Below are 26,074 nucleotides of genomic sequence, written 5' to 3'. Positions count from 1 at the left end.
GAAGGAGTGAAGCGTTATGTGGCGTGATCTAACTTTAAATGAAGGGGAGAAGAAGAGCAGAGGCCCCTGGAGGACCGAGGAACCAGACTGCAGAATCAGCAGCGACGGTGTTAACAGAGGACACTGGACCTGTTAGTGGGCATGTGTGTGTATAGAAATTTCATTAAAGTGTGTGTGTGTGTGTGTGTGTGTGTGTGTGTGTGTGTGTGTGTGTGTGCGTGCGTGTGCTCGCTCGCTCCCAGGCAATGCAGAGATGGAATGACAGAAAGCAGAAGTCAGCGGTGATCGGCAGTGGGAGGAGGAGGAGGAGCAGCAGGAGGAGGAAGAGTAGGAGAAGGAGGCGGAGCCAGAGCTCCCTGAAGCTCCAATCAGAAACGCCTGCAAGAAACCAGAACAAACAAAACCAAATTGCAAGAGGCAAAAAAAAACAAAAAAAACAAAAAAAAACAAAACTAAACAAACAAAAAATCCAGCAGACAGAAAATAACACATGCTCAGAATAGGGGAGGCTAAACCAGAAATAAAGGTGCTTTAACAATAGCCGCCACAAGATGGTGCTAGAGGGCAGGCATGCAGAATATGGAGACCATACCGTACTGAATTTTACATTACGTACGTACTGTACAAAGATCATAATATTGTGCTCGACTGAGGGTTTGGTTTTCTTTTAAACAAACTTCAGGTGGATATTATAAATCCTTTTTCATTTCTATATCTGAAGGTACGATGTTCCAGTGTTGTAACTATTGGCTGTGTTTTGTCTAAAAGTCTCTATTTGCTCTTTTGTTACCCCTCCTCAGTTTTCTTGCTGTGTTCGTCTATCTGCAGCACAGGTCCCTACAGGACACCTTAGGACCCCTACAACTAAAACTAGACAAGAGGATTCGGCACGCCATATATTTTTCAGCAAATACAGAGTTATGTGTCGAGTTACCACTGAACATAATAACCAACCACATCGTTCAGCGTTACCCATTCATGCGTCACTTCATTACGGGGCATTCTGCATGTATAAGGAAATAATGGGGATGTGAGCATGTTGAACAGGCTGTCATTTTATGACAGGTGTTCAGAAACTGTGGTATTAATGTGCCAGGTCAACAATAGCTGTGTGCACACCACGTTTGACTCATACTGGACTCGGGCTTTCTCTAGAGTCCAATATGCATTTTAAAAAATTTTCCCCATTTTAATTTTTTGTCTTTTGCAATCGTTTAATTTCCCTACAAAGACTGATGAAAGTTCATCTCGTCTCGTCTCGTCTTCTCACCTGCGCTCCTCCCCAAACAGTCGGGCCACCTCCTCCCTGCCAGGGCTCCGCGTGCGGGCCCGCAGCTCCTGCCGCTTCTTCTCTGAGCGGAACGCCTCTCGGTAGCTCAGCCTGCGAGCCCGGGGCACGTCGGCCAGCACCACGTACTCCCTTCCGCTCCGGCCCGCTCTGCCTACGCTGGCGGTGCCCGTCCCACCCCGGCCATCGCAGCTGGGGGCACTGCTGCTGGGCTCAGAGTCCAGCGAGCTCTGGGAGGAGCTGATGGTGGAGTAGGTGGGGGAGAGCAGCGTGCCTGGGGAGGAGAGGGGGTCCGGGGAAGGGTGGAGGGGGGAAGTGTGAGGATCTGAGTCAGGAGAGGTGTACCTGTGGTTGGGGGCTCCCAGGGAGGTGGCGGACGGTGAGGGGGTCAGGGGGAGGTGCTGAGGAGGCTCCGACTTGGTCTTCTCCAGAGAGAAGTAGCCGCTCTCCACCCGGACCTTCCGCCCGGTGCTTACGTTGCCAGTGTCTGGAAAACAGAAAGACAGGAATACAAACAACAAATGAAACAGTTTCTTATAAGTGATCATTTAGTGGTCAAGATTTGCATGCAAACAAATGGTCCCTTTGATACTGTCCATCACTGGCATGTTTTAACACAACAGCTTTTGTAGACACTCACCCCCCCCTTTTTTCTCCCCAATTGTATTTGGCCAATTATCCCACTCTTCCAAGCCGTCCCGGTCGCTGCTCCACCCGCTCTGCCGATCCAGGGAGGGCTGCAGACTACCACATGCCTCCTCCGATACATGTGGAGTCGCCAGCCCCTTCTTTTCACCTGACAGTGAGGAGTTTCACCAGCGGGACGTAGCACATGTGAGGATCGTGCTTCCCCCCCCGGAGCAGGTGCCCCGACCAACCAGAGGAAGCACTACTGCAGCGACCAGGACACACCCACATCCGGCTTCTCACCCGCAGACACGGTCAATTGTGTCTGTAGGGACGCTCGACCAAGCCGGAGGTAACACAGGGATTCGAACCAGCGATCCCCGTGCTGGTAGGCAACGAAATAGACCGCCAGGGCATCCGGATGCCCTAGATGCTCATTTTTATGGCAACTGTCTGGTAGCACTTTTCCGGGAACAATAATTACATGGTGTATAGCATTTCAGGTCTTCGCTATAGCAGGCAACCAGGGAAAAAGACAGATAACAGTGAGTTTGAAGAAGCCGTGACTTTTTTTCCCACTACTACTATGGCAGACAGACTCATAAAAGACCTTTACCATCAGATACTATAACATCAACAGCTAAATTGCCTTTTTTTTTTTTGAGGGATTGTACCACTCGAATGTCACAATTACCCTGTATCAGCACAGGTATCAGTAAGAAACACAAACAACAATCTCCGGGGCTGCAGTTTTAGAGATGAGTACATGTACAGTCAGTTTACACTAGATAAAATAGAACATGCAATCTGTAAAGTAAAAACACGTGTGACTGCCAGCATCAAACAAAGCAGGACTTGTTTCCAGCTGATAACTCTGTTTAAGCTTGAGGAAGACACTTAAGATTTAATCTGCAGTATATTTTGTTTACTGTATTATCTTCCGCAGATCCTGCTCTTAAACTGCTGGATGGAGCCAAATTCCCTGCGAGGCGTCAATAAATTATCTTTTTTGTGTTGAGCGTGAGTTGCAAAGTACTCTCAAGTTTCCTCCTGTGTGAACTGGCGAGACAAAACCAGCTGGAGCGCGCATGTGTCTGTGAACTTGCACGTCTCCGATTTTCACCAGCCAGGAGTCTGAGTTTTATTTGAATATGCCAGTCAGTGAACAATACAACTTGTACCAATACCAGCTGGACAACACAAGCGTCACTATTTACATGCTGACTAATACCACGACGTGTGACGTAACGGTGAGTTGATGGCTCCGGTAAACCTCTATGGTCGCCTGTGGATGAATCACGGGTGTAACTCCTGTTGAGTGGGAACTGCAGAACTTCTGAGAACACTCCCGCTTTTTCCCCTCACCTGACCCGGCAAGAAGCGAACAGCTGGGGCACGCATGAGTGTGTGAGTTTATGAGAGTGTGTGTTTGTGTGAGCTGGCGTGCACCCCTCTCATCCCTCACCGTCCTGGGTGTTGGCGGTGGAGCCTGGGTGGCTCTGGGCCAGCTGGCTCAGGCAGGAGGTGCTGCGACTGCAGGGGATGGTGGCCCGGCTCCAGCGGCCCTCCTCCTGCCACAGGGAGGCCCGGCTGGCCGGAACCCGCTCGGCGCTGGCTATGGCGCTGGGCAGGCAGGGGATGCTGCCCCCTCCTCCCACCACGCCCACTCCTCCGCTGGCATTACTGCTGCTAGTGGTGCTGGTAACCGTCACTTTGGCCGGGCCGGGCTCCTGGGGGGGAGGAGTTCAGGGAGGGAGCAGAGGTGACAAGACGGGAAGAAAAGGTGAAAGGTCACAAAGTCATGGAAAGGGTAAAACAAATAGAATATAAGAGAAATTATACAGGATTTTTTTTTAAAGGGACCATGTGTAATATTGTGGATGTCCTTAAGTGTATTAGTACTATTACTAGTGTATTAATGTGAATTGTACTGCTGATAATCTGCAGATCCAGCAAGTGCTGGTGGTCTAGCTAGTCTTTGAAAACTAGAACCACTTCAGTGGTTATTAATTTTGTCAGAGAACCGAAGTTCCCCTGCCAAGACAAGCTACCCTATATTGCCTACAAGCACCAGAATGCATTATGTGAGTTTCTCGATGGTGGCTATTAGAACACAAACATGTCCAATCAGCCTTGTAGTTCCTCCATCAACCACCGACTCCAGTGGATGGTGGAAGTAAATCAGTTTGCTACTGCGATACAGACAACATTGGCAAGTATTGTGTATGCTAGCGATGCTATCACTACTGATGACACGTGAAATTAGGCTGAAAGTCGCCTGGGTTCTCCTTTGATATCAGTATGGGTTGATGAGTGGTACCGAAGTAACCAAATTGTCCCCCTCATCCAAAAACATCTTTTTCTCCCCACTTGTATCCAGCCAATTACCCCACTCGTCTGAGCTGTCCCAGTCGCTGCTCCGTCCCCTCTGCCAATCTGGGGTGGGCTGCAGACTACCACATCCCTCCTCCGATACACATGGAGTCGCCAGCCGCTTCTTTTCACCTGACAGTGAGGAGTTTCACCAGGGGGAACATAGTGCATGGGAGGATCACGCTACACCCCCCCCCCGACAGGTGCCCTGACTGACCAGAGGAGCCGTTAGTGCAGCAAGCAAGACACATACCCACATCTGGTTTCCCACCCACAGACACGGCCAATTATGTCCGTAGGGACGCCCGACTAAGCCGGAGGTAACACGGGGATTCGAACCAGCAGTCCCCGTGCTGGTAGGCAATGGACTAGACCACCACACTACCTGGATGCCCCAGCAGTTTGTTTTTTAACGCCAAAGAACCGACTCGCACGCACAGTCCTCTGAACTATTCTGCAATCTTACGAAAATGGAAAGTAGTAAAGGTGCTCAAAAATGTGCTGTACCCATTACCGGTCTGTCTGAATTAGCTTGTCTCGTCTATTTTGATTTGCAGTTCCTGCACAGGTTGAAATTACACATAGCCAAAACTCTTTATACCCATTTCAAAAGGTCACACCCCCTGCAGTCACCAAGAAACAGGACAGCTAGGGTTGTTTTTTTCCTGTCTTAGGAGAGATTCATGTTTGAGAATGATTTAAAAAAAAAATCAAAGCTTTGCTCAAAGCGACTGTGACAAGGAAAAAGCATGTCAGCATGACAGCAAAAGGACAGATTCTAGGAAGAGAGGAAGGGAGGGGTACAGACAGAGAGAGAGAGAGAGAGAGATAGAGAGAGAGAGAGAGATAGATAGAGCGAGAGAGAGAGCTTAACAAAGAACAAAAGGCTCCTTCATGGCCAACACACCTGTGTTATTACAGAACACAGAACAAAGAACAGAGGAGCAAAACATTGGGTGGAACAGAGGAACAGATTCAGGCCGACTGCAGCATCTCTGACTGCGTCAGGAACACAAAGTGCATCGCAGCTAAAAAAAGATCCCCCCGTGCAAGTCTCAGGCTTGCTGTCATTTGGATTACTGCTTCAAGCCCCATTCTTCAGAGCTCAGACCTGAGATCTCATTTCATTTTAGCGATAGCTCGCTGATTTGGTGATTGCGGCAGGATTTTCGGATCACTGGAGCCGAGAGGATTAAAGCAGAGAAGCTCGACAGAAAAGCAGAGGGCCCGCCGACTGTCATCTCCCCTGCCAAGCCACCACAAGCACCGCTAGCATGCTGCTACAGCTAGCATGCTGCTACAGCTAGCATCACTCTTTCAATATCGCAGATATAGCAATGGATAGATGAGCTGTATAGATGATAGAGAGATATAGAAAGACATGACAGAGAGATAATATATATATATATATATATATATATATATATATATATATATATATATATATAAAATCCAGTTAGTCAAATAAATTCTCTCTGAGACAGTACAAGCCTGTTTCATGCTATAAGCAATCATCAGCTGTCAATAAAACTACTTGAGGAAGGACATACCATCTACTGCCTCGTCATGCACATCAGCTGTCAATAAAGCTATTGACAGCTGATGATTGCTTATGGCATGAAACAGGTTTGTACCGTCTCATAGAGAATTACTTGACTCACTGGATTATATATCAACTCTCTACCGTGTCTTTCTTACACACATTTCTTACATACATTATACATGTGTGCATATGTACACAAATATACAGAGACAGAGAGAGAGAGGACAGAGAGAGAGGGTGAGAGAGGAGGTGAGGCGGGGTGAGAGAGACAGACAGAGACAGAGACAGAGATCGGAGGACAGAGAGAGGGTGAGAGAGGAGGTGAGGCGGGGTGAGAGAGACAGACAGAGACAGAGATCGGGGGACAGAGAGAGGGTGAGAGAGTCAGGGAGAGAGAGAGGGTGAGAGGGGGTGAGAGAGACAGACAGACAGAGACAGAGATGGGGGACAGAGAGAGGGTGAGAGAGAGAGAGAGAGAGAGAGAGGGTGAGAGAGAGAGAGAGAGAGAGGGTGAGAGAGAGAGAGAGAGAGGGGTGAGAGAGAGAGAGGGTGAGAGAGAGGGTTTCCATAATATTTTCCAACCTTACTTTGGCAATATGTACAGTGTTATGTCATGCCAATAAAACCATTTAAATTTGAATTTGAGAGGATGCGAGGAAGAGAAAGTGAGAGCGGGGAGGGGGGGTGAGAGACAGAATGAGAGAGAGACAGAGAGGGAGACAGTTGGAGGAACATAGATGAACACAGAATGAGAGCAAGACAGACAGATAGAGAGAACAAGGGGGGATGAGACAGAGCGAGAGAGAGAGACAGAGAGGGAAACAGCTGGAGGAACATAGATGAACAGAGAGAGAGAGACAGAGACAGACAGACAGAGAGGGAAACAGCTGGAGGAACATAGATGAACATAGAAAGAGAGCGAGACAGACAGACAGACAGAGAGAGCGAGGGGGGGTGAGAGAGAGACAGAGAGAGACAGAGCGAGAGACAGAGAGGGAGACAGCTGGAGGAACATAGATGAACATAGAAAGAGAGCGAGACAGACAGACAGGCAGACAGACAGAGAGAGCGAGGGGGGGTGAGAGAGACAGAGAAAGAGAGAGAGAGAGAGACAGAGAGGGAAACAGCTGGAGGAACATAGATGAACAGAGAGAGAGAGAGACAGACAGAGAGGGAAACAGCTGGAGGAACATAGATGAACAGAGAGACAGAGACAGAGAGACAGAGAGGGAAACAGCTGGAGGAACATAGATGAACAGAGAGAGAGAGACAGAGACAGAGAGACAGAGAGGGAAACAGCTGGAGGAACATAGATGAACATAGAGAGAGCGAGACAGACAGACAGACAGAGAGAGCGAGGGGGGGTGAGAGAGAGACAGAGAGAGACAGAGCGAGAGACAGAGAGGGAGACAGCTGGAGGAACATAGATGAAATAGAAAGACAGCGAGACAGACAGATAGATGTGTGCGTGGCATGTGACCCCCCTCCACCTGGATAGACAGACAGGACTGTAATTAGGAAGGTAGGAATCAAGAGATGCTGTGGAGGGATTTGGGATTTCACAGCTATGGAAAACTGGGAAGGTCTGAGGAATTTGGCTGAGCTCACTCACTGGGTGTCCGTTCAAGGCTCCGGTGGAAAACCAGCCGTTCAGAGGGACTCCGCCCTGACAATCACAAAAACACTTTTTTAAGTCATGGTGATTGTCTACTGCAGACTACAACCAACGTTGGTAAACCCTCAGCAAAAGCCCGGGTTCGAGCCCAGGATCTGACCCCGATCTACAACAGATGTGTCAAGACATGAGGCCGATCCAACTTTAAACCCAGCACCAATGTCAACGCAGGTGCGCAGAACGCCCTCTGGGTGTACCGACCGGTTTCGAGACGGCGTTCGCCATCGACGTCGCTCGCCCTTCCTTGCGCCTCGTGGACTGTTTGACTTGGCAGACACGTCCCACAAAGCAAACAGGTGTTGCTCTCCCAGCGTGTTTGCTCAGCGAGCCCGGCGCGGCAGGCGGAGGCTCTGAAAGGCGGGCGGCGGAGCGTTGACACCGTCACAGAGAACGAACGCCCACAAACCAAACCTGGCCTCGGCCATCCGTCTTCAGCTGTCGAGCGTTCTCCCCGCCGTCGGCGTGTCTCGCCACGCCACATTTCATTACGTTCCAGCCGACTGACGGGACTGTGATGAAACCAGCACGCCGTCGTGGTCTGCCGAGCTGATAATATAGTAGTCTTCATGTTGAAACGAAAACAAACAAACAAGAAGACGAATGTTCGGGGAAGACCAGCCCATTACACAACGACACAAACAGAACTGGAACCACAAACAGAACTGGAACCATGAACAGAACTGGAACCACAAACAGAACTGGAACCATGAACAGAACTGGAACCACAAACAGAACTGGAACCACGAACAGAACTGGAACCACAAACAGAACTGGAACCACGAACAGAACTGGAACCACGAACAGAACTGGAACCACAAACAGAACTGGAACCCGCTGCCGAAAGCATCCCTGTCTTACAGGAGAACAACCATAATTCATAATTACACGGCTCGACCTCGACTGGAGAGTTGATTATCTCCAAGTGCCTACGCAGTTATTCCAACACACACACACACACACACACACACACACACACACACACACACACACACACGTAGGAGCTGTACAGAAATGAAACATCAAGCGAGAGGCTCCGGTTCTTCGGTTCGGGTGACCCCGTTTTGGCCTCTACTGCACACGGTTTTCAAAAAGAAACGAGTCTGAAAGCGACAGAAGAAGAAAAACGAGTGAGACAGTGTGACAGACGGTTAGACTTGAAAGGGCAACAGACACAGAGATGATGGCAGACAATAAGGAAACTTCCAAGTAGCGAGAGTCTGACGGAAAAACCGATTATCAGGGGAGAGAGAGAGAGAGAGAGAGAGAGACAGAGATAGAGAGACAGAGACAGAGACAGACAGAGAGAGAGCGTGAGAGAGAGAGACAGAGACAGACAGAGAGAGAGAGCGTGAGAGAGAGAGACAGAGACAGACAGAAAGAGAGAGAGAGACAGAGAGAGAGAGACAGACAGAGACAGACAGAGAGAGAGAGAGACAGAGACAGAGACAGACAGAGAGAGAGAGAGGGAGAGAGACAGACAGAGACAGACAGAGAGAGAGTGAGCGCAAGACAGAAACAGAGAGAGAGAGGGAGAGAGACAGACAGAGACAGACAGAGAGAGAGTGAGTGCAAGACAGAAACAGAGAGAGAGAGGGAGAGAGACAGACAGAGACAGACAGAGAGACGGCGTGTGAGTGCAAGACAGAGAGAGAGAGACAAGAGAGAGAGCGAGAGCGAGACAGACAGAGAGAGAGACAGAGACAGAGACAGACAGAGAGAGAGAGAGAGACAGAGACAGAGACAGACAGAGAGACAGCGTGAGAGAGAGAGACAGAGAGACAGCGTGAGAGAGAGAGAGAGAGAGAGAGACAGAGAGAGAGACAGAGACAGACAGAGAGAGAGAGAGAGAGAGACAGACAGAGAGGGAGCGTGAGAGAGAGAGACAGAGACAGACAGAGAGAGAGAGACAGAGACAGAGACAGACAGAGAGAGAGAGAGAGAGAGAGAGAGACAGACAGAGAGACAGCGTGTGAGTGCAAGACAGAGAGAGAGAGACAAGAGAGAGAGCGAGAGCGAGACAGACAGAGGGAGGCGGTTCGACGTGAGGAGACTCCGCCATGTCCAGGACAAACTGATGAGGACGGCAGACAGACACGGAGGAGGTCACTCTGCTGATGGACGTGTGACACACAAGTCAAGGTGTCCGCTGTGTCTGTGCTGTTCATTTGCAAAGTCATTTTTAAAGCACAGACAGGACGCTGGTCTGTGTCAGCATGACACCATTAGCATAGCTAAGAGGTCTCAAGCAGCAACCTAAATTCCCTATTATGGGTCGTTCAGGTAGCGCGGCGGTCTATTCGCCGGCTCGAATCCCCGTGTTACCGCCGGCTTGGTTGAGCGTCCCTACAGATGCAATTGGCCGTGTCCACGGGTGGGAAGCCGGATGTGGGTATGTTTCCTGGTTGCTGCACTAGCGCCTCCTCTGGTCGGCTGGGGCACCTGTTCAGGGGGGAGGGGGAACTGGGGGGAATAACGTGATCTTCCCACGTGCTACGCCCCCTCCTGGTGAAACTCCTCACTGCCAGGTGAAGAGAAGTGGCTGGCAACTCCACATGTAACGGGAGGAGGCATGTGGTAGTCTGCAGCCCTCCCCGGATCAGCAGAGGGGGTGGAGCAGCGACCGGGACTGCTCGGAAGAATGGGGTAATTGGCCGGATACAAATGGGGGGGAAAAAAGATCCAATTGATCAATCAATCAATAAATAACCAAGCAAACAAATAAATAAATAAGTAAACTCGCTATTATGTAACTAATTTGGGGTCTGGAATACATGACAATAACTCGTATAATGACAACACCACCCGTCACCTCCATTATCTCCACACAAGGCACAGACAAATTCAGTTCAAGGCTAAACACTTCACTACAGGGGGGTCCACCGAACCAGATCTCCTTCACTGTGCTTTAAAAGGGCTGAAGAGCGACGGCTGTTTTCTATATGGGGGACTGTGTGATATTGAGAAATAGGGAACCCCCAGCCCCCCACCCCCAAAAAACTCATACCGACACCCCTGCCACCACAAATCTGGCCTCACATCAAACGGCAGAGAGGAAATGAGAAGGACACAGCTGGATCCCGGAGTGGGTGGTCTCCGCCATACAACGAGAACGGCGATGACTTCACCTAGTCATTAAAAACCATTATTAGTGCGCAGTACCTTCATGCTCCTCTGTTGTTTTCATATTTACCTACCGGGGAGATTCCTGCAGCTCACGCAAACTTGCACTGGCATGAAAATTGTGTTTGGATCCCCCCCTGGGCAGCCTGTGTGTCTGTGGATGTGGATACGACATGACGCGGTTCGAATGAGGCAGAAATATGACTTCACGCCGCCGGAGAAAATCCACCCCGGCCGAGTTCACATATTCCTGTCTGCTCGCCTCTTCTTGTCAAGAGCAGCGTTTCTCATCCTTGTGGTTTAGACCGATACTCGGGCCTCTTCGTCCGCTTTCTCAAACTGAATAGTAGAAATAATATTTATAAACCACAAAATGCTCTCCGAGTGACATCTTGCATCTCGCACAACATTTGGTTGTGTTTTGCACCATGTCTGAACGCCGAATGTCCCCTACAGCGACAAACGAGACGCACCTTGTGTTATTTTGCTGTGGCGGAAGACGGTGTTAGCACAGATCACTAGTAATTGGCTACGGGATGACACTCTCCACAATAGGACCAACCTAAGCCCAGACCAGATTTGCCAACTACTGGACCTTTGCCTGAACACTACATATTTCCAACTCAGGGGCCAGTTTTACAGACAGAGACACGGCTGGCAACACGCCTGCCGCCCAATGACTGCTGGGATAGGCTCCAGCATCCCGTGACCCCGATTGGGATAAGCGGCTTGGATAATGGATGGATGGATGGATATGAGCTACTGGAGGTGTGCACGGGTGCGTATCTGCACGTCTTTGAGAGCCCTGGTTACCCAGAAGCCCTTTCTCCATGTCACTTCGCAAAGGCCTTGACATGTACTGAGACGGAAACATGTCTCATCCTTTGTAGCCATTAAAAGATATATTGGGCAGCACGGTGGCCCGGTGGTTAGCGCTGCCGCCTCACAGCAAGAAGGCTTCGAACCCCGGGGTTGTCCAACCTTGGGGAGGGGGGGTCATCCCAGGTTGTCCTCTGTGCAGCGTTTCAATGTCTCTCTGTGTCCGCGGTGACGTTTCTCCAGGTACTCTGGTTTCCCCCACCATCAGAAGAAACAAACATGTATGTTGGGGTTATTACTCCTGTCTGTGCCCCTGAGCAAGGCAGCGGGAAAAGAGCTGGAGTTGGTCCCCGGGGCGCAACATGAAGGAGGCAGCCCACTGCTCCTAGCTACACACATCACAGCTAGGATGGGTTCATTTGCTGAATTTCCCCAAAGGGGACTAACAAAGGAAACTTATTTCTTCAGTATGGGCGACCGCACCGGGAATGGAACCCGCAACCCTGGCGGCGTTGTTGCTTTGCCGCTTCAGAATCACAAATACTGTCAAACACTATACTATTCAATCATGGCACACAGACTGGGAAGTTGCCCCACATCCTGGTGACCTGCAGCAGCTTACCAAAGCGTTTATTTTTAGATATTTCAGCAAACCTAATGAATATTCATGAGCGTGAGCAAGCCTTAATGCATCCGGTCTACGATGACATCAGTGACTCTTCCTGTCATTCCTCTTCCTGTGAGAGGCGTTTGGATTTAAGACACAAGTGAGGTTTTATTTCGATTTTGGTGCAAACAGTCCAGAATTACAATACATGGACACGTGTCCCAGGGGACAGACAAACAAACAATCAAACTTTCTAAGATCCATCACAACCTTCACTGTCTCATTAGTGCCCAAACGTTTTTTTTTAATGTTCTCCTTTCTTCCCTAATTGTACCCAGCCAATTGCAGACTGCAGACTACCACATGCCTCCTCCCATACATGTGGAGTCGCCAGCCGCTTCTTTTCACCTGACAGTGAGGAGTTTCGCCAGGGGGACGTAGGGCGTGGTGTCACGCTATTCCCCCCAGTTCCCCCTCCCCCCCGAACAGGTGCCCCAACTGACCAGAGGAGGCGCTAGTGCAGCAACCAGGACACATACCCACATCCGGCTCCCCACCCGCAGACACGGCCAACTGTGTCTGTAGGGAAACCCGGCCAAGCCGGAGGTAACACGGGGATTCGAACCGCCGATCCCCGTGTTGGTAGGCAACGGAGTAGACCGCTACGCTACCCGGACGCCCGACGTAGAACAATTCTTGTCATATTTTTTGCCTTTTTGCATGCACACACACATACACACAATCCAGACCCAGAACAAAGTAAGTAACTTTTTACAGTGTTGATTTAATGGTATTTGTCTTTATCAAGGTTGTATGATTAAATGGCAAGGTCTTACCTGGGGCGTGGGGGGTTCCACCTTGCGCTTCTTCTTCTGGTTCTGCTTGTTGGTCCTCGGATAGACAGTCAGAGCCTCCTGCCACCTACAGAGGAGGTCAGAGGTCAGTGCCTTCATCTGAAAGTGACGGCGGTGACAGCGGAGGACGCCTGCTAAACAGACCCGACACCTGTGCCGGTGTCAAAACACGTCTGAGGACCAAACTGGTCTAAGACAGTCCCGGCCGGGAAATCCAGTTTGCAGACGGCCTCAACATTCCAGTTTGTTCCCATCCTGAGGAGATGAACTACGGCCGGATGGTTTTAATTTAAGAAGGCATTTAAAAGAAAAAAGAAGATAGAAAACAAGATTTAAAACAGGTTTTGATTTTGTTTTTCCCCCCTTCAAAGTGGTTTGATGAAGTTATCTTGGCCAGTGCTGAAACTACATCCAGTCTCGAGGCTTCATCACGGTAATATTTAGACGGCTACAAAATCTTGAGTCAATCACACTGCATTCTGCTGCTACATCCGACACTGTTGGCACGTGATAATTTAGCGCTTGATTTACAGATCTGGATTTTGTCATCTCATATAGATGTCATGTAATGTTTTGCAGCTTTTCTTGCCCTTCAGATTTTCCCATCACGGAGCCTGCTGGAGCCGGGCCTCGCTCAATAACAGACTCTTATCACACGCTGTGCACAGCCAGATCACTTACGGGCTTCAAACCAGCTCACGGACGCACAATAACTGACATTTCATTATTGTGATTGTTAAAAACTGGGTGTTTAGTGTTGACGATGAGGCCAGCCTCTTCATAGCTAGGAGGGATATTAACACCCACTACTGATCATTTCTATTTTTTAAATGATTATCCCCCCCCTCCCTTTTTCTCCCCAATTGTATCCAGCCAATTACCCCACCCCTCTGAGGTGGTCGCTGCTCCACCCTCTCTGCCAATCCGGGGAGGGCTGCAGACTACCACATGCCTCCTCCGATACATGTGGAGTCGCCAGCTCCTTCTTTTCACCTGACGGCGAGGAGTTTCCCCAGGGGGACATAGTGCGTGGGAGGATCACGCTATCCCCCCCCCCCCGAACAGGTGCCCCAGCCGACCAGAGGAGGCGCTAGTGCAGCGACCAGGACACATATCCACACCCGGCTTCCCACCCACAAACACGGCCAATTGTGTCTGTAGGGACGCCCGACCAAGCCGGAGGTAACACGAGGATTCGAACCGGCGATCCCTGTGTTAGTAGGCAACGGAACAGACCGCTATGCTACCTGGACGCCTCCTGATCATTTCTACGGAAATGAAGGAACACAGAATGAGTCACATGTGAACCACTGGATTGGTGGATCCTAAACATATGCAGGCTTTCACTCCAACCAAATGCTACAGCAGCTAAGTTCCCCAGCCAGAACTACTGCAGCACCAGCTTTAACGCCTGTTAACTACACCCACTGCACCACCAAGTTTAACGTCTGTTAACTACACCCACTGCACCACCAGGTTTAACGCCTGTTAACTACACCCACTGCACCACCAGGTTTAACGTCTGTTAACTACACCCACTGCACCACCAGGTTTAACGTCTGTTAACTACACCCACTGCACCACCAGGTTTAACGTCTGTTAACTACACCCACTGCACCACCAGGTTTAACGCCTGTTAACTACACCCACTGCACCACCAGCTTTAACGTCTGTTAACTACACCCACTGCACCACCAGCTTTAACGTCTGTTAACTACACCCACTGCACCACCAGCTTTAACGTCTGTTAACTCGTGAAGTGGTGGTGTTCGGTTGCAAAGAAAACCTGTGTGCCCTTAGCACTTAATGGATCAGGACTGGATCCGGTTGCGTTGCATCAATTACATCCATGCAGAGCACTCGAGAGTATCAGATGTCCCGCCGCCGTTGTCCGCCGGCTCTGTCAGGAGTGTGAAAGCCTGTTGAACGGTTCTGTCAAGTGACATTCAACACCGCAGACACGGCTTCCTGTCCGACACCGGCGAGGGCGAGCGTCGATAGCGCCATTTGTCACGACAAATGACACGATAATCCAGAAAAAAATGATCTGGTGTCGGCGAAATAACTGTTCTGGTTGTCTGGAGAACTTTGTCTGACCACCGGGTCTGTATTGATTTTGTGCCGACTCCTCACTACTGCAGTGCTACTGCTCCCTAAAAAACAGACCCTGGTTCTGATTCAACAGCCGGCGGTCATCGATTTGGTTTTTACCGGTCACCTCGCTGAGCCAAAGAAATGTAAGAAAAACAAAATGTGAAAACCACAGCTGTTATTTCACACATCCAGATAATTCGGGGCGAACTGAATCCATGAGGAGGACATGGATGAAAGGGGGATAATTCAGACCACGTTTGCCGCCATTAATCATCCTGGTTGTCGTGGGCTTTCAGCTCTTTGTTAAACGTGTGAAAACACATTTAAACACACTGAGAAACAGATGGAGAGTTCAGGCATTCACTGGGAAAGTTTAAAAACCAAACCAGGTGGGGGCCGTCCGGGTGGCGTGGCACTCTATTCCGTTGCCTAAAAACAGGAGGATCGCTGGTTCGAATCCCCGCGTTACCTCCGGCGTGGTCGGGCGTCCCTACAGACACAATCATCCGTGTCTGCGGGTGGGAAGTCAGATGTGGGTATGTGTCCTGCTCGCTGCACTAGCGCCTCCTCTGGTCGGTCGGGGCGCCTGTTCAGTGGGGAGGGGTGACTGGGGGAAAAAGCGTGATTCTCCCATGTGCTACATCCCCCTGGTGAAACTCCTCACTATCAGGTGAAAAGAAGCAGCTGGCGACTCCACGTGTATGGGAGGAGGCGTGTGGAGCGTCTGCAGCCCTCCCCGGATCAGCAGAGGGGGTGGAGCAGCGGCCGGGACAGCTCGGAAGAGTGGGGTAATTGGACGGGTACAATGGGGATAAATAGGGGGGAAATTTAAAAAAAAAAACGAGGAGAGCAGCAATGAAAAGAAATAGAGCATCTCGTGAGCTGAGTGTTTCACACCATTCCCAAGCCTTCGCCATACGGCACCATCTTGGCCCGGCCCGATCAGCCCAGAAGCAAAATTGAGCTCAGGTTCATCCTGTTTCCACTGATCATCTTTGAGATATTTCTACATCTTGATTGGAGTTTCTACATATTTCTACATCTTGATTGGACATGATTTGGAAAGGCACACACCTGTCTATATAAGGTCCCACTGTTGACAGTGCATGTCAGAGCAGAAACCAAGCCATGAAGTCAAAGGAATTGTCTGTGGACCTCCGAGACGGGATTGTATCGAGGCACAGATCTGGGGAAGGGTACAAAAAAATTTCTACAGCTTTGAAAGTCCCGAAGACCACAGTGGTCTCCATCATTCGTAAATGGAAGAAGTTTGGATCCACCAGGACTCTTCCTACAGCTGGCCACCCAGCCAAACTGAGCAATCGGGGGAGAAGGGCCTTGGTCAGGGAGGTGACCAAGAACCCGATGGTCACTCTGACAGAGCTCCAGCGTTCCTCTGTGGAGATGGGAGAACCTTCCAGAAGGACAACCATCTCTGCAGCACTCCACCAATCAGGCCTTTATGGTAGAGTTGCCAGACGGAAGCCTCTGCTCAGTAAAAGGCACATGACAGCCCGCTTGGAGTTTGCCAGAAAGTACCTAAAGGACTCTCAGACCATGAGAAACAAGATTCTCTGGTCTGATGAAACCAAGATTGAACTCTTTGGCCTGAATGCCAAATGTCACGTCTGGAGGAAACCAGGCACCTCTCATCACCTTGCTAATACCATCCCTACAGTGAAGCATGGTGGTGGCAGCATCGTACTGTGGGGATGTTTTTCAGCGGCAGGAACTGGGAGACTAGTCAGGATCGAGGGAAAGATGAATGGAGCAAAGTACAGAGAGATCCTTGATGAAAACCTGCTCCAGAGCGCTCAGGACCTCAGACTGGGGTGAAGGTTTACCTTTCAACACAACAACGACCCTAAGCACACAGCCAAGACAACGAAGGAGTGGCTTCGGGACAAGCCTGTGAATGTCCTTGAGTGGCCCAGCCAGAGCCCAGACTTGAACCCCATTGAACATCTCTGGAAAGACCTGAAAATAGCTGTGCAGCGACGCTCCCCATCTAACCTTACAGAGCTCGAGAGGATCTGCAGAGAAGGATGGGAGAAATACCCCAAATATAGGTGTGCCAAGCTTGTAGCTTCATACCCAAGAAGACTTGAGGCTGTAATCGCTGTCAAGGGTGCCTCTACCAAGTACTGAGTAAAGGGTGTGAATACTTATATGTACATGCAATATTTCAGTGTTATATTTTTAATACATTTGCAAAAATTTCTACAAAACCTTTTTCACTTTGTCATTATGGGGTATTGTGTGTAGATTGATGAGAAAAAAAAGGAATTTAATCCATCTTGGAATAAGGCTGTAACGTAACAAAATGTGGGGAAAGTGAAGAGGTGTGAATACTTTCCAGATGCACTGTACTCGGGGATGGAGACAGGGTAGGTAGGGTAACGGAGGAGGGACGTGCTGTGAGTCAGAGACACTGCTAAGAATAGCTGGTTAATAACTGTGGTCCCCTCAGTAAAGAGAGTGCAGCGCAGAGATGCTGTCTCAACGTGGAGCGGCGGAGGAGATGCAAGGCCAGGCGGGGTGAATCATGCCGGCTGCAGGGTGGATTCTGGGTAATCCTCACAGACCGCGGCGCTTTGTCTTGGGGGGCGGGGGAATCGGGTCAAGTCACGTTTTTATGTAATTTCAGGTGTACAAATGGAGAGAAAACACATTTCTCACTTGTCACACAGTGGAGCAAGACACACCTGGCAGGCGAGAGCCGCACACAAAGGATAATTTTATCTTCTCTTCCAACCCGCGTCTTATTTGTGCAGTTTTTGCCATTGTGCGTGTCGGTCATGATATCATTTTACTCACTGGCGTCATGTGAGTTCTCAGACAAGGGAGTGAAAAACAGTGAATGGTGCGAGACTATAACAGCACAGGGACCAGGCTGGTGCCTTCAGAACCGAGGTGAGGTGCAGACACGCTGATGAAGGACGGCGTGGCCTTACAGAGACGGACGGAGACAGGCGGAGACAGACAGACAGCATGGAGGTGTTTAAGTGGTGCGACGTATTGTGCAGCTACCCCGTGATGACATGTAAGGTTTCAGTGTGTTTCCAGTGTGTTAGAATAAAGGTTACTAATGAGGAAACGGGGGGATGGAAGAGGGGGATGAATGTGCACCGTCATGGCCGCATGGCTCACAGGGCTTTTAAAGCACACTGCACTAAAGGAGCCAGCAGGGGGCAGAGCAGAGATGGCAACGCTGCATAACTCCTCTCTCTCCCTCTCTCGGCGCCCCTCTTTCTTTCAGCCCCCCCCCGCTCGCTCTCGTTCTCTTTCAGCCCCCCCCTTGCTCTCTCTCTCTCTCTCTCTTTCAGCCCCTCCCTCTCTCTCTCCCCCCCTCTCAGCCCCCCTTTCTCTCTCTCTTTCAGCCCCTCTCTCTTTCCCTCTCTCTCTTTCAGCCCCCCCCATCCCCCCCTCTCTCTTTCTCTCGCTCTCTCTCTCTTTCAGCTCCCCCCCCTCTCTCTTGCTCTCGCTCTCTCTCTCTTTCAGCTCCCCCCCTCTCTCTTGCCCTCTCTCTCTCTTTCAGCTCCCCCCCCCCCCTCTCTTGCTCTCTCTCTCTCTCTCAGGCTAACTGACCGAGCCAGCGGAGCAACAGAAACCACTCTCCTCATTAAACGAGCAGCTATTTTCCTTTATTTAAAGAACTGCACGCACCCGCTCCACCCCCCCCCCCTCAGATTAGCACATCCCATTTAACAGTGGCCACCTCTCACCCGTTGATGATTTCCTTGCACTCGGCGCGGATGAAGTGCTCCTTGTCGGGGGTGAGGATGACCAGGGAGTTCTTCTGACCGGTGCGGGACTCTCCGTCGATGACGTCGGAGCACTGGTTCATGTTGATGGTGCCCTGAGGCAGGGTGCTGGGCTGCAGGACATGTGAGACAGAGACAGGGAGGAAGGGTGAGATGGTATTTCACACACATTTTAGACTCGGGCTGATGTGAGTGCAGCACGGACGTGTGCGGTCAGCCTCATAAACTAGTGCACAGTGTTCCTGCTGTTGGGCTGATGGCCCCGATCGCTGATCGATCCCCCCCCCCCCAGAAATATTCCAGACATTAAAACCGTCAACACCACACACACACACACACACACACACACACACACACACACACACACACACACACACACACAGAGGGCATCATGGTAGAACAATGACCCCGAGACTCGGCCAATTGTGTCTGTAGGGATGTCCGACAAAGCGGGCGGTAACACGGGGATTTGAACCGGCGATCCCCGTGTTGGTGGGCAACAGAACAGAGACCGCTACGCTACCCGGACGCCCGGCAGCAGCATCACTTCTGACGCTTGTTCACGAGAGCCCACTTTATCAGCCCATACACACGACAGGGGGGGAAGAATTCCAGCAGACATTTTGTTTTCATGCATGGGTGATTATAGTGGACTCCATGCAGCAATCAGAGCTTACAATCAACTGTCCATACCCCCCCCCACCCCACCCTCCCCCGTGTGGTGGACCGTCGTCCATTCAGACTTAAATCCAGCTGTGCAATTTCCCTGTGGGGGCAGTTTTTCTACCAAGTTCTTTATTATGGCCTAAGAATGGGATAAACCCCTCAAATGAAATATCCCCGTGGTGTGTGTGTGTGTGTGTGTGTGTGTGTGTGTGTGTGTGTGTGTGTGTGTGTGTGTGTGTGTGTGTGTGTGTGTGTGTGCAGTGAGTAGTTTAATTTTTACTCATTTCCTTCAAAATGTGCACGATTCCAAAGTGAATTGTTTTGACGTTGGCTTTTCCTCCCCTACCTGTAGTCAAACTCTCCCCGACGGTGTTTAAAGCACTCTGTTAGTCTGACCCCCTCCCCCCCGACCCCCCACCCCCCGACGACCTTTCAGATGGGCCTTCTCGGGACCAAATCTTACCCAACACAGTTCTGCCGCAGACCCGTTTGGGGCGCCCTCGCCATTAAAAGGTCGGGAACCCTCTTTCCCCTCGATAAAAGCAATTCCCTGGGTTGAAGTTCACGGTGTCGGGTTGTTTTCCTTCGTCTGATGCCGAAACCGCGAGGTGGAAAAACTCAGCTGACACGGTCACCCGTCCATCACCCGTAAACATCATGGCCGACCACCGCCGGGATAATACCTGTGTTAGTACAGTGACTTAGGCTTTCACATGCAGGCTTTATGTAAGCACACAATGGCTTTGTGTATGCAGACACAGCTCATTTACAATGAATGGAGGATTGTTGACTTGACTCGGGGCAGATAAGAGGCTCTACTTGTAGTGGATTTCACAGAGTCGCTCAACGAGTCTCTGTTGTACGAGTTGTGCATGCCGGCAGTGTACTGCTTCCTTGTTGTCAAACGCCCGTCAAACACTCGGGGAGACTTTCACCAAACTCCGAAAGACACCGACATTAACCCGTCAGTAGTTTTGACTTTTCCTGTAAATCCATCCCCCCAAAATACGACTTCAGCCGGGGACAGGAACCGCCTGGACAAGCTCAAGTTGACTGGGAGGGGGTTTCTGTACTCACGGAAGTAACGTGAGCGCCGCACGGCGGCGTGCGCCAGGACACGGGTAGCAGTTTGGACAACCTCTGGTTCTTACCTTCCCTTGCACTAAAAATACAGGCAGAATTACAGGCACCAAAAATGCCGCAGAGGTTCCTGACAATCAGCAACAAGGACCCCGCGGATGATAAATTACAGCCATCAGCGAATCAGAAGACATCAGCGGACGGAGTGGGAGAGAAAATTAAAAGGTATCGGGTTCGACTGAGCTGGTGACGGAATAAATCTGACTTTAGAGGCCCGGCATGCAGGAAAAATAACCATAGCCTGCCAGTCACCGGGCAATTTAAGCCTATGCAAGGCCTTTGATGTGGACAGGGAAAGTCTAACGGTTAACAGTTTGTGGTAATCCCACCCAAAGGGGCGGCGGCGAGGCCCCGCTCGCTGTTCCACGCCACCTTCATTCTCACTTCACCCAACGTCGTCCACGTCCGTAAGCGACGGCAGAGCGGAACGAGTGGATCAAACGTAGGCGACATGTTTAAAACACGGACGGGGCGGGGGTGGGGGGGACAGACAGACAAGTCCATCCTCCTCTTCAGCCATGCAACAAGTCTCACACGTTGAGTCCACTTTGAGTGTTTTTTTTTTCCCTTTCTCATGTAACCTTTATTTATACAGGGTTGAAAAGTACACTTTAGGTATCTTTTCCTGGTCCACGCCGCGTAACATTCACCACCACATTTGCACCACAAAGTCGCCGCTGATAGCTGCCCGGCATATCGCTAGCTCGCTACCGCTGGAAACTGGGGGCATGCCAGCACATCCACACATCTCCGCCGCTGGAAACTGGGCAGCTGTACTGCGGCAGCTGTTGAGTAGCTGCTTTGCTTGCAGGGGTCACTCATGGTTTGGTAGCTGTTCCCAGAATTTAATCTCTCCAGTTTCTCAGCTGATTTCTCAGTGGCACGGTGGTCCGGCGGTTAGCGCTCTTGCCTCACAGCATGAAGGGCCCGGGTTCGAACCCCTGGCCGCCCCAGGTCTTTGTGTGTGGAGTCTGCATGTTCTCCCCGTGCCTGCGTGGGTTTCCTCCGGGTGCTCCGGTTTCCTCCCGCCATCAAAAAGACGTGCGTGTTAGGGTTAATACTCCTGTCTGTGCCCCTGAGCAAGGCAATGGAAAGAGGAACTGGAGTTGGTCCCCGGGCGCCGCAGCTGCCCACTGCTCCTATACAATAGGACGGGTTAAATGAAGGGAGCAAAGTCATTGTAACCTGTACAGTGACAAAATAAAGCGGCTTTCTTCTGATTCGAACCGGCAACCACTGCAGTCATGAGACCCCCAGCGTGTAACCTCTAAACCCCAGGCCACCGCCAAGACCTCCTAAACAGTGAATCGAGCCAAGGCCAGCGGGGGGGGGGGTATATGGGGGTGGACCTGTGGTGACTGCTGGCTTTTAAAGAGCCCGCTGGGCGTGGAGGGGCTCTTGACACGGAGGTGAGAGGCTGGGCCTGACAGGAAGACGTCCAGACAGGCGCTGGGACGGCTGGGAGTGGACGTGGACCTGCCTCAGAGAGGAGAGTGAGGCCGGCGTCAGCTTGATCCGAGAGTCCTGTCACTCTCAGACACGGGAGGGGGGGGGGAGGGTACGGAGACAAGTGAGCGACGACATTAAAATGGTGAGCTGGTGGTCAAGGAGGAGTGGAGATGGAAAAAAAAGGGAAAGGAGGGGGGAGGGGCACTTTGGACTATGACATGGCACTGGGCGGTCATCTGTCTGTGTAAACAGACAGAGCACGCCACCCACGTGTTTGTCCGTCCTTGGGCCGGGGTCAAAACGGCAGAATATTCCAGCTCCGCCAAGGGCTAAATGAGTTTAAGCCCTCGCTGTCACTATCACAGCGTCGGGTTCTCTGGGCACATGCACATAAACCAAGAGGCCGACAGCAGCACTGATGGGAAAACTCATCTCCATAATCCTGTTACAGGAGAGGTATTATCCTTAGCTAACGAGACAGATTCTGAGCATTAATTTGGCTGCTACTTATCTCATTCCACTGATTAAACAATTTCAGAGGAGATGTCTACATCCATTTATAGTAGCATTTAACACCACAGCCCAACCGATATATCGGTGTGCCGATACTTTCGGCCGATAAAAGCTAAAGGCCGATAAATCGGTATCGGCGTTTATAACAGCCGATAAATGACAATCAAAACAGAAATGGAGGGATGAAGATGGATCCTTCAACTAAGCGGATCACCAAGTGTCAGAGGCGACTGTCGGAACTGCCGGTCTGCATGGGCTAGCAGTTAGCTTCACCTGCCCCGCTCCCGCGTCCCGTCAGAGCGCCCTCTGTGTGTCCTCTTCAGGTGCAGCTCTGGTCAGGGCCGTGGTCCTTGGGCAAGCCGGACGCAGCAGACCAAGCTCTCCCAACCGATCTAACGCTAGCTCTGCCAGCCTGGCGCCTTCGACACACCTCCCCCGCACTCCACACGACGACGCTAAAAACACAGTCACGGCTAGGCGAGGCCACCGCCAGGCTGCCCTCGGTGCTATCAGAGCTGGGCTAGCAGTTAGCTTGGGCTGCACAGAACCACCACAACAGCAGGCGTTGTCACAGTGCAATACTAGCTATGGCTCCGATTAATCTTATCTGTATAGCTGTGTTTTCTTTGCGACACTCTTCTAAAATTTTAACAAAATATTGCAATATATCGCACTGTTTGTAGCTCCATTATGCATCACGATAAATTCACTCATGACACTGTGATACAAATCCTATCACCAAATTCATGCCAACGTGCAGCCTTAGTGTTAAGTGTAAGGGCTGCAAAGCGAACAGCATGGAACTCCTCCAACACGTGTGCATGCTCCAAAGCCTCCCTGGGCCAGTCACGGCGGGCTTAAGCCCCCAGACCCAGGCCCCCAGACCCAGGCCCCATGCACCGCTCTGTCACCTAGACTGGACCCAGTCGCCTCTCCCTGGGCCGTCACTCTCCACAATGGGCCCTTTGTGAGGCAGCACCAGTGCAAGCACAATGTGGGATTGTCAGCCAGCGCGGTCAGCCCACCCTGCTGCCCCTCTGGACGAGGAAGTGACCAAGACTTTGGAGACAGAGAGAGAGAGAGAGAGAGAGAGAGAGAGAGAGAGAGAGAGAGAGAGAGAGAGAGAGAGAGAGAGAGGCAAAACAAGTGTCCTTTTGTGGTGGAGGCGCTGGAAGTTATGGAGCCTACATAAACTTGTTTCCCCGAGTCGATCAGACGGTCGTACAAGCGCCGTCTCGACGAGAGCACTTTGAGCTGCGGGGCAGGACGGGAGCAATGGGGTGACAGAGATTAAAGAGGAGCTTTAAATCAGCTCCAGGTCCAGGTCCGGGTCTAGTTCCAGGTCCAGCTCCCGGTCCAGGCGACAAAGAGGGGGTTTCTTGATTTTGGTCTTACAGATCATAAACAGTTTTGAAGCAAAATCAGATGTGAAATATTTCCAAAACAAACCCGACACCTCCTCTGATAAAATGACTGCTGACTATGGTGTAAAATAACTAAATAAATCACCATTCAACAAGTTTACCATTCATCATGAGTTTATTTGCCCTTTTAAGCCTCGGCTCAAACAACAATGGCCTTTTGGTGCGAAGTATCTGTATTTTCAGATGCCGACAAAACGAATTTGTCAAGCGTCGAGACTGTATTTGCCATTTGCTCAGGTACAGGTGCGAACAGGGGCATCGGAAATCTGGTGCAGATCTCCCGATCGGGTCATAAAAACACAATAAAAAGATATACAGCAATAATAGCGATAATAAATAATAATAATAATAATAGTAATAATAATAAAAACGATTCACATAATAAAAAGTATAAAAGACCACACTTGTGTGTATGAGTGTGTGTATGGAGGAGGGTAGGGTGGTGTGTGTGTGTGTGTGTGTGTGGGGGGGGTGCTGTCAGTCTGTTGTCACAGTGTCAGAGGAGTTTTGAGTGGTGGGGTGGGGGGTGTCCAGGGTGATGTGGACGCTCCCTGTTTAGGTGGAGACACGTTGGTCAGTGGTGAAATGTTCGGTACCGAAACCCTTTCAGCGAAAACCAAACGAAAACCGCGCTGCAAGTTATTATTTCACCGACAGGCGTCGCCTCCCCCGTCGTCCGTCAGTGCAGACGGCTGCTTATCTACACGGGGCAGTGACCTACAGAAACAAACGCACACTTTCAACTCACATGGTGGTAATCTGGGCCCGCCCCCTCCCCCCCCCCCACCACCACCACCTCATCCCTCCCACCCGCCGCCCTACCTTCCAGGTTTGTCAGTCTTTCGGGCCTTCGTCTCATTATCTCCGTCCAGATGTTGCGTGGGATTAACAGAGCCCTTCGTTAGCGACGGGTCGGCCTAATTAGACGGCACCACGCAAACAGGCCTCCGTGCCCTCCTGGCTTCACCCCGCCGGCCATTCGGCGGCTTAGCAAAACATCCCCGTTCCCCCCTCTAATGACACGCCGGGTGAAGTATTTGCTTCTCTTGGCAGCGGGCTGACCGTCTGCCCTCGCTTTCTTTCTTTTTTTCTTTTTTTGGTTTGCGAAGCAAATTCTCTCCCTCTGCCGTCAACTCTTTGGGGCTTGACAGACCAAGTCCTGAACCCGGAGCGGAGGGAAACGGACTAGATCGGCGCGCAGCCAGCGAGCACGGTTACTAATAAAACACGCTTCCGCAGAGGGGGTGTAGGATTACGTGCTGGGACCGATACTGAGCGATGATTTCCCCGCCACGACCGCCGTCTCCGACTCGGACGCGCTATCGGCCGACTGCGGCCCCTTGGACGGCCAGAGCGACTTCGGCGTTGTGATGGATGAGGACTCGCCTGCGCCCTCTTGCTCGCCATGTTTTCACGGGCCTCACACGTTTACTACCATTGTGGCCCTTCGCCACGGATATTCGTCATTCCCCCGAGCAACTCGGCTATAAACACCTGGGAAGGGATGACTAACACCTGCCGCTAGACAACAGGCGGCGGTTCGTCCGCCACATTTCTGTCACCGACGAAATCCCAAGCCGCCGACTTGGCCACGGGACAGGATCCTGTGTATCGGATTACAGCGAGGACGTTACAAAGATGGCGTCCAAGGCTTTCACCCCCCCCAGTCCAAAGCCGTTAAGAGTTGGGGGGGGTAAAAACGGGGGAGAGGAAAAAGTGCTGACAGCCCGGTGCCAGTTCCTGGCTGCTGAACAACGATCAGGCCCCGGCCCGAGGGTCCAGACTTACTCAGCTCGTTGCTGATAATGCTAATTATGCAACGTATCCTTCCTTAGCGACTTGAGACAACACGAGTAAACACAAACCTCTAGACGCCCGTGAGCGGAGCCAATAACCAGCTGGGTGTGTGTGTGCGTGTGTGTGTGTGTGTGTGTGTGTTGAAGTTGTCTCTGTTCTTGGTCCAAATCTCTCTCTTGCACACCTACATACACACACAATGCACACCTATATGAATGGACAAACACACACACACACACACACACACACACACAGCAGTAAAACTATAGAAAAATATTGCATCAACACACAAACCCACCATGAACATGCCCGTGAACAAAT

The 26,074-nt window shown here is 51.0% G+C and overlaps 1 protein-coding gene across 2 annotated transcripts in view; it reads right to left on the bottom strand.

Moving 5' to 3' along the window:
- si:ch73-103b11.2 (myosin phosphatase Rho-interacting protein) overlaps nt 1–26,074 on the bottom strand; it is a 94,030-nt gene that overhangs the window by 27,735 nt on the left and 40,221 nt on the right. Inside the window, exons 4-8 of one of the 2 annotated variants that reach the window (XM_056297718.1) lie at nt 18,726–18,877; nt 12,889–12,973; nt 7,444–7,497; nt 3,381–3,645; nt 1,271–1,775 (exon numbers count right to left, since the gene is read on the bottom strand). In XM_056297718.1, the coding sequence (XP_056153693.1) occupies nt 1,271–1,775; nt 3,381–3,645; nt 7,444–7,497; nt 12,889–12,973; nt 18,726–18,877 (1,061 nt within the window). The remainder of the gene's footprint in view (nt 1–1,270; nt 1,776–3,380; nt 3,646–7,443; nt 7,498–12,888; nt 12,974–18,725; nt 18,878–26,074) is intronic. The other variant, XM_056297719.1, reaches the window with a different exon arrangement.

Source organism: Lampris incognitus, chromosome 17, assembly GCF_029633865.1.
Source record: "Lampris incognitus isolate fLamInc1 chromosome 17, fLamInc1.hap2, whole genome shotgun sequence".
NCBI lineage: Eukaryota > Metazoa > Chordata > Actinopteri > Lampriformes > Lampridae > Lampris > Lampris incognitus.
This window is presented reverse-complemented; position numbering and strand designations above follow the sequence as displayed.